The sequence below is a fragment of the Paroedura picta genome, chromosome 2 (genome assembly GCF_049243985.1).
Source record: "Paroedura picta isolate Pp20150507F chromosome 2, Ppicta_v3.0, whole genome shotgun sequence".
In the NCBI taxonomy this organism is placed as follows: Eukaryota; Metazoa; Chordata; class Lepidosauria; order Squamata; family Gekkonidae; genus Paroedura; species Paroedura picta.
The window spans coordinates 160415511-160429930 of NC_135370.1; the positions used below are offsets into that span (position 1 = coordinate 160415511).

General features: G+C 44.9%; 2 protein-coding genes across 2 annotated transcripts; one reads left to right on the forward strand and one right to left on the reverse strand.

Moving 5' to 3' along the window:
• Nucleotides 1-262: 262 nt before the first annotated feature.
• LYSET (lysosomal enzyme trafficking factor) lies at nucleotides 263-12725 on the forward strand. Its single transcript, XM_077323539.1, has 2 exons — nucleotides 263-464; nucleotides 11797-12725. The coding sequence occupies exon 2, from the start codon at nucleotides 11813-11815 to the stop codon at nucleotides 12206-12208; it is 396 nt and encodes a 131-aa protein (XP_077179654.1). The 5' UTR covers nucleotides 263-464; nucleotides 11797-11812; the 3' UTR covers nucleotides 12209-12725.
• An 847-nt stretch (nucleotides 12726-13572) lies between these two features.
• Nucleotides 13573-14404, reverse strand: GON7 (GON7 subunit of KEOPS complex). The gene is made up of 2 exons (XM_077323541.1): nucleotides 14048-14404; nucleotides 13573-13863 (listed from the first exon to the last, which is right to left on the reverse strand). Exons 1-2 carry the CDS (start codon nucleotides 14238-14240, stop codon nucleotides 13763-13765), a joined length of 294 nt encoding a protein of 97 aa, XP_077179656.1. The 5' UTR covers nucleotides 14241-14404; the 3' UTR covers nucleotides 13573-13762.
• Nucleotides 14405-14420: the final 16 nt, after the last annotated feature.

The following is a 14420-nucleotide window of genomic DNA, read 5'->3' on the forward strand; positions in this document are numbered from 1 at the left end:
AGAAATAGAACAAGGTGAAATCTGAGAAACGGCTTCCTTTCTGGCTGGCGCCTACACCGGCTTAACAACTTTCGGACCACGTTGCCTCTTTTCAGAGGAACCGGCCGAACCTACGGGCCGCCCCCTCCCCCTCCCCCTCTGCGCCGCCCACCCTCTGCACCAATCGGGCACCAGCCCGGCCAAGCCCGGCCCTCTCTATGGTCCCTCCTGCGAGAGCGTCAACAATCCCTTTGCCCACAGGAAATCCGGTCGGTGGGGGGGGGGTCACGAGACCCTAGCAGCCGCTGGAGTGGTCCGCGCGCCACCCGGAAGTGGAGCGGGAGGGCGGTGCCGCCGCTGCGGAAGGGATGGCCGAGCCCCGGCGCTGGAGGCATCCGGAGGGCGGCTGGGGCCGCGCGGCGCCCGTGGCCCGTTGCTTTGGGTTGGCAGCGGCGGAGTGATGCGACTCTTCCCGGCGGAGGAAGGTGAAGGTGGCGCGGAGGACCCGCTTCTGGGGCAATCCCGCCAGTCCGCGCCTCGTGCTTTGCCAAGCTCAGGGGTAGTCAAACTGCGGCGCTCCAGATGTCCACGGACTACAACTCCCATGAGCCCCTGCCAGCTGGCAGGGGCTCATGGGAATTGTAGTCCATGGACATCTGGAGCGCCGCAGTTTGACTACCCCTGGCCAAGCTGTTGCGACGAGGGAGAGGCCTTGGGCTTGCTGGGACGCCAAGGAAACCTTGGAAGGGTTCCTTTCCGAGCGCTGAGCCGGTGGTTGTGGGGCCGCGCCTTGTAGTCCGCGCACTGGGAGGAGGAGCGGCCTGGCTTCACGGTCGTCGCACCGATGTCTGCCCTTCTGTTCGTGCTCAGAGACGAGCTTCAGGGTGCTGCTGCTGGCGTGCCTACCGTGTTGGAGCAAAAGGTCGCTGTAAGTTCTGGAGCACCATAAAACCAGAGCCCAGTGGCACCTTTAAGACCAACAAAGATTTTTTCAATGCGTGAGCTTTCGAGTCTGACGAAGAGTGCTTGCACTTGAAAGCTCACGCCTTGAATAAATCTTTGTTGGTCTTAAGGGTGCCACTGGGCTCTGGTTTTATTGTGCTACTTCAGAACAACACGGCTACCCATTTGAATCTAAGTTCTGGAGAAGGGTGAAAGGGCACAATGCCCTCCCCCTCCTTTAAATATATATGGCCTGTCAGATTTCTGAAGTAGAAAGGGTGGTGCTTTGAGGATGTGATGTGAGAGTGATTGGGGGGGGGCATTTATCTATGGTAGAGATGGGGTGAAGAGAGGGTGCGAGGGCATCTTATCTTATTCATTGTTTGTTATTATTATTGTTTATCAATGAATCCATATAAAGGTAAAGGTATCCCCTGTGCAAGCACTGAGTCATGTCTGACCCTTGGGGTGACGCCCTCTAGCGTTTTCATGGCAGACTCAATAGGGGGTGGTTTGCTGGTGCCTTCCCCAGTCATTACCGTTTACCCCCCAGCAAGCTGGGTACTCTTTTTACCGACCTTGGAAGGATGGAAGGCTGAGTCAACCTTGAGCCGGCTGCTGGGATTGAACTCCCAGCCTTATGGGCAGAGCTTTCAGACCACATTTATGCTGCCTTACCAGTCTGCGCCACAAGAGGCTCTTCGATGAGTCCATAGCTGTTAGATATTTCTGGGGCTAGACAATCTTTTTCTCAGAGTGTTAAACATCCTCCAAAATTTTGCTGCAAAGGTGTTGGCATGTAAGTGCATACATGCGTGCAAACAGGGAACAGGGTTGTTTTTAACCAGACAGAAGTGTGTTGAAGCTAGTCGCACTACTTACATCTTGCACTGTTCCCTTAGGACAACCTTTTCCAGCCTTTTTGCCATTAACATTTGCCCTGAAACATTCTCCAGGTTTCAAGAAGCCTTGGAAGTGATGTCAGTAGGCCACATCTTCCTGCCATGCCCTTAGAAGTCACATGTCACCCTGGTGACATCACCCAGACACTCCCACCAGATGTGATATCACAATCCATCATCCATCTGTCCCCCAAATGGCACCGCAGGCATCCACTGCTCAGTCAGCCTACCCCATCCCCAACACAGTTACGTTAATATGACAGTACTTATCTCTTTGGACTCCATTTGCCACCATGACCGTTTATGCACTGGGAACTTCACTGCCCCAGCTCCCGTGCAGAAGCAAAAATCGGGGGCAGATGAGGAACACCAGGCCAATTGCTCTCCCGTGTGGATGCAGGAAGAGGTGGGGCAACCTGCCATGACTAAAACTCCAGCCTGCAGCCCGGCATGAAACCTCCAGTGCATAAACGGTCGATGTGAAATAAGCCTCAACCAGAAGGATTTTTATGACCAGGGGTCCTTCCCTTTCCACCCCCTCCCGGCCCATCATTGGCCATCTTGAGAGGGGGTGAGTGGGTTGACATAACTGTATATAGTCATATCACCTGATAATTTTTTAAAAAAATAATAAAATAACCCCTTTTGAGAAAGCCTAGCTTGTTGACAACACCATGAGCCATTATTCAGCTCATATGCTGCAGATTTAGTACTCTTGGATCAAACATTTCTTCTCTGACTTTGATAGTGGTGATATTACAGTCCTAGTTCTCAACAATGGCAGTCTTCATTCTGTACGGTGGAAGTGAACTGGGGTGACTAAATAATTCTCTGTAGTAGGGCCAGTTCTTTAGGGGAGGCTGAGCAGATAAAAATCTCTATGCAGAAAGGGAACTGTTCATATGGTTCAAACTGAAAACAAGCATCTGACAGATGACAAAAATGATAAGCGTCATGTGGCTGGCTCCAGTTTGTAATCTGCTTACTTCAGCTAGTCTCTTCTACTTCAGCAGTAGCTCCCATGAAGAAGCAGCTTCAAAATAGGTAGGTTGAATAATGCAGCTTCTCTGTTCCTGCTGCAGGATGTAATTTGATGTTTGTCTCTAGCTTTGAGGCATGCTGTTCAGATGGGTATAGGGATCACATTTACCACTCTTCAGATTATGATTCAGGTAAAAATCATGCACTGATTTCCTGAAATGGCTTGCCAGGAGTGCTTGAGTTTCCTATTTTATTCCTACATAAGTCGAGCCTGCTGGAGCAGACCAGTGGTGCATCTAGTCCATAGTATTGTTTAATACATTGTCCAACCAGCTGGCCTGCATGGCCTTCCCCCAGTGTTGCTTCCTAGCACAGGAATTCATAGGGTTTGTTGCCTGTATGTACGGAGGCTCCCTTTATTCACAATGGCCAGTAGCCCTTGATGGACTTGTTCTCCATGAATCCGTCTAACCCCACCCCTTTTAAGGCCATCTATTATGTCAGACTTTAATCCATTTAATCCACATGTAATAAGTAAAGAATTGTTCATAGCTATATGAGTTCACCTGCCCCACAGACATCTGACACTCCCTCATTAATTGCATCAATATTAAAAGGGGATGAGTTCAGGAGAAAGGAGGTGAAATGGATTCAGGAGTCCCTTATTAAAATTGTCACTGTTGCACGTCTTTATTTGCTATAGCTAAAGTGTTGTGGCATTGAAGAGTATTTCTCACTTGCCGGTTTTGGGAAGCAGAACGGGCCTTAGCACAAAGCATGTTTTGGAATGTCGCTTAGGAATGTGGAACAAATTTTGAGTCCAGTAGTACTTTTAAGACCAACAAAGTGTTATTCACCATATGAGCTTTCGTGTGCACACACACTTCCTCAGATACAATGTTATGGAATGGAAGTAAGCAATACAGGCTTCTGGGCAAAGTGTGAGGGTAAATTAACACACAGAAGAATGAAAATGGTTGACTGATTCCAGAGATAAATAGGAAAAAACAGCCATTTGGATTTGTTTGTATTGTTTGTATTCACTTGGGGTTGAATTGCATGGGAAACACCGTTCTGCACATTGTAGTATACAGGGAAAGGCCCAGGTTTCCCACAGAATGTGTGTTTAGCAGGAAGCTGCAAACAGTCCTGTTTGTCAAGTGTACCTGCCTGATGCGTGTCTCTGCAAATATATCCTTGTTACATTAATGTGGGTACCCTTCGAAAATTGTATATGTACAGCTGAAAGAGTAATGTGTGAGATGGCCCTTATGGATTTGAGAGGGCCAACTTGGTGTTTAATCTGGAGAACTGGGTTTGATTCTTAGTGCTCTCATTGCAGTTATTTGCATGATCCTGGGCCAGTCACAGTTCTCTCAGAACTCTCTCAGCCATCTCACAGAATGTCTATTGTGGGGAGAGGAAGGGAAGGCAACTGTAAGCCGCTTTGAGGTTCTTTTGGGTGAATGGAAGCCAGGATCATCCAGATATTGAAGACATGGAGTGCGACTAAGAGAATTTTAGCTTGCTGAAACCTTCAATTGTTCAGGGTTGAGCAGAAACTAGATATTGGGGGTTTTTTTGCTCTTGAAGGGGGAAAAATCTGCTAGGGAGCCTCTGACCTCTTGCCAGCGGTTTGCTGAGCATGTGCTAGAATTCTTGGCCTGATCCTGCAAGGAACGTCTATGTAAAACTGTAGATTTGGGATTACTTAACACAGTAAGGCCTGAATGTGCTGTCTTGTTTTGCCAGTTTAAAACCCCACAATGAAGTCGGCCACCCCTGCCCTCACAAGTGACTGAGTAAGACTTGAAACAAGGACTTTTGGACTCTTAGCTGCATGACATCAGCCCAACTCTGTTATGCGAAACATGTTGCAACAGAATTTATTAAGAGTCAGGGTATATATGTATAATAATTTGTCATGTTGAAATATTGGCCCCTACAGGCCTTGGAACAACAACAACAAAAAGACATTTGTGTCTACAATTGCAGAAAAGTCAAAGTGACTTGACCTACAGTGCAACTTATCAAATGTTCTTAAGGCACCTTAAAATAAATAAATGTACCAGTCCTTGTGGCAACATTTTGATAATTTCATCCCAGTGCGATGAAATTAATTAAAAAGAAAGTCTGTCTAAACATCAGGAAGACAGAGTGGTTTCTCAGTGGAACAGGCTTCCTCGGGAGGTGGTGGGTTCTCCATCTTTGGAAAATTTTAAACAGAGGCTGGATGGCCATCTGACAGAGAGGCTGATTCTGTGAAGGCTCAGGGGGTGCCAGGTGACAGTGGATGAGCGATAGGGCTGTGAGTGTCCTGCATAGTGCAGGGGGTTGGACTAGATGACCCATGAGTTTCCTTCCAACTCGTTGATTCTATGATTTTAAAGAATTGTTAGTGTTCGTGTAGTCAACGCAACTTAATATCTTATTTCTGATAATGATTAAGTAGTGATTGTGTAGGAAAGAAGGGCTAACTGAAATTTCATTTTAGGAGATTAGTGGTTTTGGTGAAGTCTGAAGATAAATTAAAAAATGAGAGAATTGCCTTGTCACATCAGGCAGAGATCCATTCAGTCTAGCATTTGGTTGCCAAAAGCAGCCTCTGGGAGATAACAGACAAGATGAAGGTTTCCCTTCTTGATGGTGGCGACTCAGCATCTATTATTCAAAAGCATACTGACTCGTTCATGGAAATTAATGATCATGGCTGATATTTACCCATTGACCTTTTAAGAAATGTGGAATTAAACCTCTTAAAATGGGTTTGATTCAGCTAGCTTTTAAATCCCGTTTCACTCGGTTCCCCTACTTCCTGTAGCCACCAGTGGTCAGGGTGGTGCTAGAGCAGGTAGTATGGGTCCCCCCTGGCATTGGTGCCTGAACATCTTGGTGCCGTACATCTTGGTCCCCCCCCCCATGCTGCCCTGGCAAGGGACTTCCTGTTTTAAGGAGGGCCATGGTGGTTTTTTTGCCATCTGTCAAGATTTTTGTGTATTGTAGTAATTGGGGTTTTATTGAATTTTATTGTATAGATTTTCCTTTTGTATGACCCGCCACAAGCTGATTTTCGAGAGTGGAGGGTTATAAATCCAATAAACAAAGTAAAAATAATGGTTAAGAACATCAAACTCAAATCTGGAGAACCAGGTTTGATTCCTCTACATGAAGCCTCCACTCTCTCAGCCTCATTTATGTCACAAGGTCACTCTTGTGGGGAAAGGAGGGGACAGGCAGTCATGAGTCACTTTGAGTTTCCTCAGGGTAGAAAAACATAGGATAAAAAACAAACAAACTCTTTTTCCTACCCTACATGACTTTTGTAATTGATCCCCAGCAGAAAGTTTGGTGGTCGGGGGAGGGCGCCTTCCTTTTTCATCAGCTGAAAACTTGAATCCATCCAGTGTATTTGTCAGAATAAAGGTTTCCTGAAACACCGTGAGAAAAAAATTCTTGTAAAATGTTAATGCAGTACTGTTAATTGTTCCATAAAATTCTGCTATTTTTATCATGGTTGTGCCTAGGCTTCATTTTTCTCACAGTTTGCTGCCTGATTGTCTCACTTCTGCGTCCCTCCCTCCCAAATTCTTTTTAGTCACAGCTTGGAAACAAGGCTACAAAGATGACTTCTTGACCGTGGTCAGTCAGGCAGAACAAATTAAGGCCAACACAATTTTGCTCAAGGTGTAAGCTTTTGTGTGCAACGTCTTCAAATAAAGTGTCTGAAGAAGTACATCCCCTGGCACCATAAGGCACGTTTTATTGGCCTTAAAAGTGCAACTGGATTCAGACTTTGGCTACCCGCCTGAATCTGAAGTCAGACAAGAGTTCTCAGATCTGAACTGAGTTGATATAACGATCCTGATGCATTTTGCAAATGCCCTGAATTCTGCACTTCTGTAGACTGTTCTTCTGCCCAACACATATTTTTGAGTGTCATAGGCATACTGGAGCCGTGGGCTCCTTTATATTTCTTGCTGATAGTAGTATGAATGAAGTGTTTTTTTTTTTTAACCTTCATGCACAGAGGAGATAGTGATTTAGAATGAAAGCATATTTTACAAGGATCCCAAATCTTTCTGATCTGTTGGGCACCTTTGGAATTTTGAGAGGAAGTGATGAACACTGCCTCAAAATGGCTGCCACAGGAGATGGAGCCAAAATGGCTGCTACAGGAGATGGAGCCAAACCCCGACTGACTGCTGTAGGACCTTCCTCTTCACTTGGCAAAAGAATCACAGAAGGGGAATAAAAATGAAGAAGGGAAATTGGAGGGGTGGGAGGAGAGTAAAAAGACTTAAATCCTGAAGGGAGAAATGGAAGTACGCATTGACTAAGGGAAACTCACCAATTACCAGTCCTGATCTTCCAGCGGCTGTGGCCACGGACAACCGTTTCCCTTCCTTTTGAAGGGCAGCCAATAAATCTTGCCTTATGGTGCCAGGGGATATATTGGCAGGCACCATGGTGCTCATGGGGCATCATCTTGGGGAAACCTGTTGTGCAGGTTACCATTGTTAAGTGAGAATCATATTAGTAATAATGAATGTTGAACTAAGGTGTACTTCTGGGCATCTGTGTGGTGAAAAGTCCATGGGCAGTGTCTGTTGAGTTTAGTTTCCTCTGGATGGGGTGTGAGTAAGCATTGAGGTTTCTAGACTTTTTAATAATATCGATTTATTTACAAATAAGCAAGCAGTACTTGCTGGAAGCAAGGCTTCAAAAATCAGGTAGTACAGCTGCTAACCCTAGTTCAAACTCCTAAGTATAAGACACGGAGAATTTTATTTTTATGAACTTCTGCCAAAAGCTCTTCAGTCTGTAGATTCCAATTCATGCTTTATAGAAACTGGCTAGGATCCAGGTAATTTTTTTCCATAGGTGCAAGGACTTCTGCCTGATGACATTGCGTGTATTGGGCTGCTGCTGGAAGGGGAGGGAGGCAAAACACAGTTAGCAAAAAAGGGGGAGGTATGCAAAACACAGCAAAAATGAAGGTACATGTCCTAATGTGACGTAGATTGCGTGGGCTTGCACTTTTCTCTCAAGTATTGTGCATTTTTTTGTGTTTTTTTCTTGAACACAATTAAGGAATTTACAACTTTAAAATTCTATAAATATGTCGTTGCTGTTTCCTATACTAAATGAATTCTAAACGATGCACTTTATATTGTTTGAACATTAACATCAGTTTAGGTCTAATAGCATATATTTCAGTGTCCCCCAAATGTCTGGGCTTTATCCTTACCCCCTTCCCCAGCTTCAAAACAGCCAGAAAGTTTACTTCTCCAGCATGATTTAGGTAGCCCAGGCTAGCTGTTGTTGGGTCATGGGCCTACCTCTGGGCCCCAGGAGCTATTTCCACAGATTAGGTCTGCCTTTGTGCATACTGTGGTACCTGATATTTTAAGCTGCTTTGGGGCCCTGTGGCTTCAAGGAATTGAGTGGTGGTCTGCGCTTCTCCACATGCAGCCAGCTGGGTGACCTTGGGCTCGCCACAGCACTGATAAAGCTGTTCTGATCAAGCAGTGATATCAGGGCTCTCTCAGCCTCACCCACCTCACAGGGTGTCTGTTGTGGGGAGAGGCAAGGGAAGACAACTGTAAGACGCTTTAGCCTCCTTTGGGTAGAGAGAAGTGGCATATAAGAACCAACTCTTCTTTTTCTAAAAATGGATTGTGTGTCTCCCCCTCCCCCCAGCTTACCATAGGACATTTGTTGTAATGGGCATCTGTTGTTAATGATATCTCCCCTCCCGTTCTAAAAGTGAATTAAGGCTGATGCAATCTTTATTGTGTTAAGGAAAGAAGGTGAAATTAAATAATGTAACCTTGCATCAGACATTAATAATCACTCGGGGACCAATCAGAATTTCTTCCCGCTGTTCAGCAGGGTCACAGCTGAGATAAATTCTTGTTTGAGGATCACCAGTTTGAACTAAATGCTTCCCTCACCTTCCCCACTGGAAGGGAGACTTCTGCTTATCTGACTCAGTATCCACAAGAGGCATTCAGTTTCCCCTTATTTTGTTTTGGGGAAAATGTGACAAGGTCAGAAGCAAGGCTAGTACAGTAATAGCTTTGGGTTTGGAGGAAACTTCTTGCAGACTAGAGAATCCTTTATAGCTGGTGAACTTGTTTTCTCTATATATTCTGATAGTATCCCTCAAGGAAGAGGGTGTTTTCTAAATCAGTCTTCTCCATCTATATTTCAGTAGGCATCCCCCCCCCCACTTACATGTGAGTAGTCTCGGTGTGTTATCTGGCACTCATTTGAGGAACTATTGGCAAAACCAGGGAACAGTCACGAGTAATTGTTGGGATCCTAATGGGTACATTGAAAAAGTGAGAAGAATTGTCCTGAAGGCTCCACATAGGCAGGATGGTGGTGTAGAAAGAAAATGAATTCATTCAGTTGTACTTGTATACCCCTAGGATTACTCTTTCGGCAGTTGTAGTCATATAAATATCTGGATAACAGTGGTGATCTCAGCCTGTCTTGCTGGTGGTCCACAAAGGGGTGTGGCCCACCAGTCATTTGCCAAGCCCCTCCAATCAGCACCAATATTTTAGTCCAGGTCAGGAGTGTTCATAGTTGGTTGGGATTAGAGAGGGTGGGTGGCAGCAATACCCTCTGTTTTCTGCCTCTCACAAGTGGATTTATGACACTTTTACAGTGTGTGCTGGTGCCCAGGCAGATGTTTTGACTCTTGGTGCAGGGACAAAGAGTCCTGCACCACAGACCCACAGTGGATCGAGGCATCACAGCATTTAAATCTTTGTGTCTGTAGAAGGGAGCCTTCCCAGCTTCTCTTCCCAACTATGTGAAGGGGAAAAAAGCTGCCCTTCTCTTACATGCCAGGTAGGCAGTATCTGCAAAGGAAAAGTGTGTGTGTGCATGTGCAGACATATTTACTAGGGTTGCCAACTCCATGTAGGGAAATTCCTGGAGATTTTGGTGCAGGAGCCTTGGGAAGGTGAAGGAAGGACATTAATTAATCAGATACAATACTGCAGAATCTGTCCTCTGAAATAACCATTTTCTCCAGGGGAAGATCTGTCTAGTCTGGTGATCACTTGTAATTCCAGGAGATCTTCAAACATCACTTGGAGGTTGGTAACCATTTAGCATTCCAGACTGACTTCCTATAGCTATTCTTAGGTTCTTACAGCAGATTTTTTGGAGCCAAACCAGAGCAGTATTTGGGCCTTTTTTTATTTGGGGAGGGGGAGTTCAATAGAGAATGATAGTGTTGTGAATCAAAGGGGCTATCCATCCAAAAAGCTGCACCTTTGTCTGTGATCTGTTAGCAAAGTCTCATTTCAGGCTCAGAGGAAGAAACAGACTTCTCTTTTGTATATTTGCTTGTGATACATTATTGGCGGGATTCCCACGTGACAACGTGCCAGCCAGGAAAATGGAAGTGAGCCAATATGGGGGTGGGGATTCTCTTGCAATTACAAATCTCTCTTCATCATCATGTATAAATAAAGGAAAGGGATATTTGGGTTTTTTAACAGAATGGATTATCGTTTAACCTTTGTGGAATGATCCCTTGGAGAGTCTTTGCACTACATCAAACCTCATTTATAATAATTCTTGGCAGCACTGTACTCATTCTTTTCATAGCCTAGGGCAGCCTTTCTCAAAAGTGGCATGATCATGTAGAATATGTTTGGGTAGCATAGCTGTGTGCACACCCACCTGGGGCCCCTCCCCTTCCAACCCCCTCTAGTCCGATAATTGGCTGTTTTTTGGGAGGTGGGGATGGGAGGTCAACATGACCATATATGGTCATATCACCTGGTAAATGTTTGATAAATCTTTAAAAAATATATAAAAAATAGCGCCCACCCATTCAGGAAACCCTTCCAGGGCCATCAAGAAACCCCAGGGTTTCACATAATCCTGGTTGAGAAAGCCTGGCCTAGGGAGAGCCCCGAGTGTCAACTGGGTATCTGTTAGCCCAAATATACAGATGACTTCACCCAGCAGTTTCATTTAAATGTTAAAGAACAATAAGGGGCAGAAACCTTGCAAAACCATTGAGGCCAAGTAGCCGAACAACAGTCCCCCACCATCACCTTCTGAAACCCAGCCTCCCAAGTAGGACGAACTATCGCAGACTGGTACCCCCCGTCCCAGACCAGATAAGTGGCCCAGAAGGATGCTATAATCAATGGTATCAAAACCAGTTGAGAAGTCCAAGGAAATCAAGTTGCACTCACTCTGCCCATGCCTGGTGCAGGTCATCCACCAGGGCAACATAGGCTGTTTTAGACCCATAATGAGGCCTAAACCCTAACTTTAAGAGGTCTAAACAATTTGCCTCATACAGGAATCCTTGGAGGTGTTCAGCCACCACACATTTAGTTACCATACCCAGGCATGGATAATTGATAATTAGGTGTCCTGTTACCCTTCACACTGTGAATCACGACACCATCTCTCACCCCACCCTGCCCACCCCAGCATATCTCTTCCATCAACAGGCAAAGGAAAAATAAAAAGCAGAGACCTACCCCCCCACACACTAAATATATAGACCCACTTCTCAGGTGCATCTCAGCAAAGCAAAGATAGCACTGCTGTACCAGGGGCACATCCCATGTCTAGTGGAAGCCTACAGGGAGGCCAAAGAAGTTAAATTTGTTATTTCAAAAATAATTATAATTAATTGAAATAATAATTTAAAAAATTATGAAAGTTATTTTTAAAATAATGCTGTTGTAATAACCCTGTGAGCATTTATGGTTAAGTGTGTTGGCCTACTACATCTAAGTTCCAGGTTTGATTCCCCACTTTTCCCATGGGTGAGCTTGGGCCAGTCAAAGCCTAATCCTAAAACACAGGATGGTTGTGAGGATGGAATGATAGAGGGGAGAATAATGTATGATGCTTTGGGTCTCCACTGAGAATACGGGCAAAGTACAAATGAATTAAATGAATGTATACTTTTTTAAAGTGCATGTTTATCCCTTTTATTTTCAAGGTGCAGAGCATGGAGAATGATGAACTTCCGCCAGAGGATGGGATGGATTGGTGTGGGATTGTATCTAATTGCGAGTGCAGCAGCCTTTTACTACGTTTTCGAAATCAATGAGACTTACAACAGACTGGCACTGGAACATATTCAGCAGCCCCCTGAAAAACTCAGAGATGAAAGTACTTGGATGCACTCCTTAAAAACACGACTGCTCTCCTTGCCTTTTTGGCTGTGGGCCATTATCTTTTTAGTCCCCTATTTGCAGATGTTCTTGTTCCTTTACTCCTGTACCAGAGCCGATCCCAAAACAGTGGGCTATTGCATCATTCCTATCTGCTTGGCTGTTGTTTGCAATCGCCACCAAACGTTCGTGAAGGCCTCCAATCAAATCAGCAGACTGCAATTGATTGACACTTAAAATCATTCTGAATTTTCTCATGAGCTGTTTTAGATAATCAAGAAAATGCTTTGCCGTGTCAGCTAAACATGGGAATGGAACTTGGTAGTCTTTTTGTCAAAGTGTTAACTACTGAGTAGAGCATCTGCCTTCTATTTTTTTAAAAAAGTTGATTTTAAATATGGCTAATTTATACTTGGTAGAACGACGGGTCCCTCTTTGATACTTGAGAGGGGCATTATTCATACTGCCTTACGACACAATTTCTACACTCCATCTGAGTTTTTTTGTGAGGAAACATATTTGAAACCTTAATTCACTGTGCACATAATGCCCCAATTCTTTTTAGGCTACATTTAAGAAGAGAAATCAATGAAAAACGGACTTTCCTTTTGTACTAATGTATAATTTTTGAATGATTACAAAAGCAGCATATAAGATATGGTTGTGCTTTCTCCTTCAACAGTGTTGAACTCAGTAAACCAGGGCTGCATTCATACCACATGAATGAATGAAAATAAAGTTTTTGTTAACTCTGCTCTTCTCCTTCATTACAGGAATGGTATAAAAGTAACTTGCCAGTACTCTCTTCCTTTATGCTAGCAGGAATGTTACAAAAGTAACTTGGTCCCAACTAGATGTGACTTCAAGAGATCATCTGCAGAAATGGATCTTGGATTTAAGAGCTTATGTCTGCAGCATGCCCAACTTATTTTTAAAAGCATTTCAGTCTAAAAGATATTGTAGGTTTCCCTCCCTCCCAAAAAAACAAAACAAAAATGGCTGTGCAGGACTGTGACTTGGATGTATAATATACAGGATTTTAGCAATAAAAGGGAATGCTTGCTAATGGAACATCAGTATGCAGACTTCTTGATAAAATATGTTTATACCGATGTTTGTAATGTTTGTCTCAAGTAATCCAGGATCCATTTTGGGACCTGTAGCAGTTCTTTGGAACAAGCAGCCCAATTTCACAGGGTAAAGGTTCTTTTGTAGATGGGCATCTGCTGTTAAGGTGCGAAGGATTAAGTAGGTCAAGGAAAAGATGGGATTTATCATTTGAGTGTGAAGTTGGGCATTTTCCTGCTTTAACCTTATAACTGTCTGCCTTCACAGCCTATTTAGTCATCCGCTGGAGGTTTTCTTCCAATCGCACCATGGCTTTCAAGTCATGGGCTTCTTTCAGTTTGTGGTCCTAGTGTCTTTTCAGTTCTTTTATCATAACTTGGCTACAAAGCCTGATAAGAATGATCTGCAGTTGCTTGATCAAGAGATAGAGAGGGCCATGTTGGTAAGACTGTCCCTCCCAGGTATGTGAAATAGATATTTAAAATTGTGGTTTTGAAAAATATGCTATTAATATTGAATACTTGATACTGAACGGCTTTTCTCACAATTTTAATTGGTATTTACAGATGTCAAATTATAATATCACATTGTACAGAGAATCCACAAATACACCCATTTTATTAGTAAATAGTAAAAATACATTTTTCAAAACGGCACACTATTCCAGCAGAAAAAGTCCATAGATGGTTGCAAATCCGATGCATACAAAATTCTATTTCCAATTCAGGAGTTAGTTTTTGTCCGTTTTAACGGGGGCCCGTCCCCACACGCTTTGGCATTAACATGGTTTTCTTCCTCATCTTCATCCTCATCTATATCCTCCTCTTTTTAAAAACAAAAAGGCACACATTAGCAGATTGCATTCCAGAGCCCTTTCCCCGCGAAATGTGCCATTCGTCCCAAGCATCCGAAGCTGAGGCAGGAAATCTCTCCCCCCACCCCAATAAACGAAGGCAGCGCATCTCCACCCGGGCCTGGCTACGGCGCCTCTTGGCCTCACTCACTCACCGCCCGCCTCGGTCCGGCTGCCGGCGCCCCCGCCGCTTTCCTCTTGCACCAGGGGGCCCAGCAGAGCCGCCACCTGCTCCTTCAGCAGCGCCAGGCCACCGAGCAGGCTTCGCAGGTCTCCGGGCGGCTGGCAAGAAACTCGCAGTCGCCGCTTTAACCCGTCCCGTCCCGTCAGCGCCCCCCGGAGCTCCATCTCTCCCTCCCCGCAGTCAGCCAAGGGCCAGTAGGGTCGGGCCCATCCCTCCCCCACGTCGCTGACCCGGAAGAGAAATCCACAGGCCAGCCCGGGTCGAAGCAGCCGATAGGAGGACAACCGTACTTCGGGCTCCGCCTCCTGCCCTCAAGCGGACCTCCACGCCTAAGAGCGCTTCCT

What these genes read in the sequence shown, in the direction of transcription:
- LYSET (XM_077323539.1), top strand. Translation starts at nt 11,813, where the DNA reads ATGATGAACTTCCGCCAGAGGATGGGATGGATTGGTGTGGGATTGTAT.
- GON7 (XM_077323541.1), bottom strand. Translation starts at nt 14,240, where the DNA reads ATGGAGCTCCGGGGGGCGCTGACGGGACGGGACGGGTTAAAGCGGCGA. An exon ending in CAGCCGGACCGAGGCGGGCG is followed by an intron (nt 13,864 to 14,047) that starts GTGAGTGAGTGA and finishes GTTTTTAAAAAG; the next exon opens with AGGAGGATATAGATGAGGAT.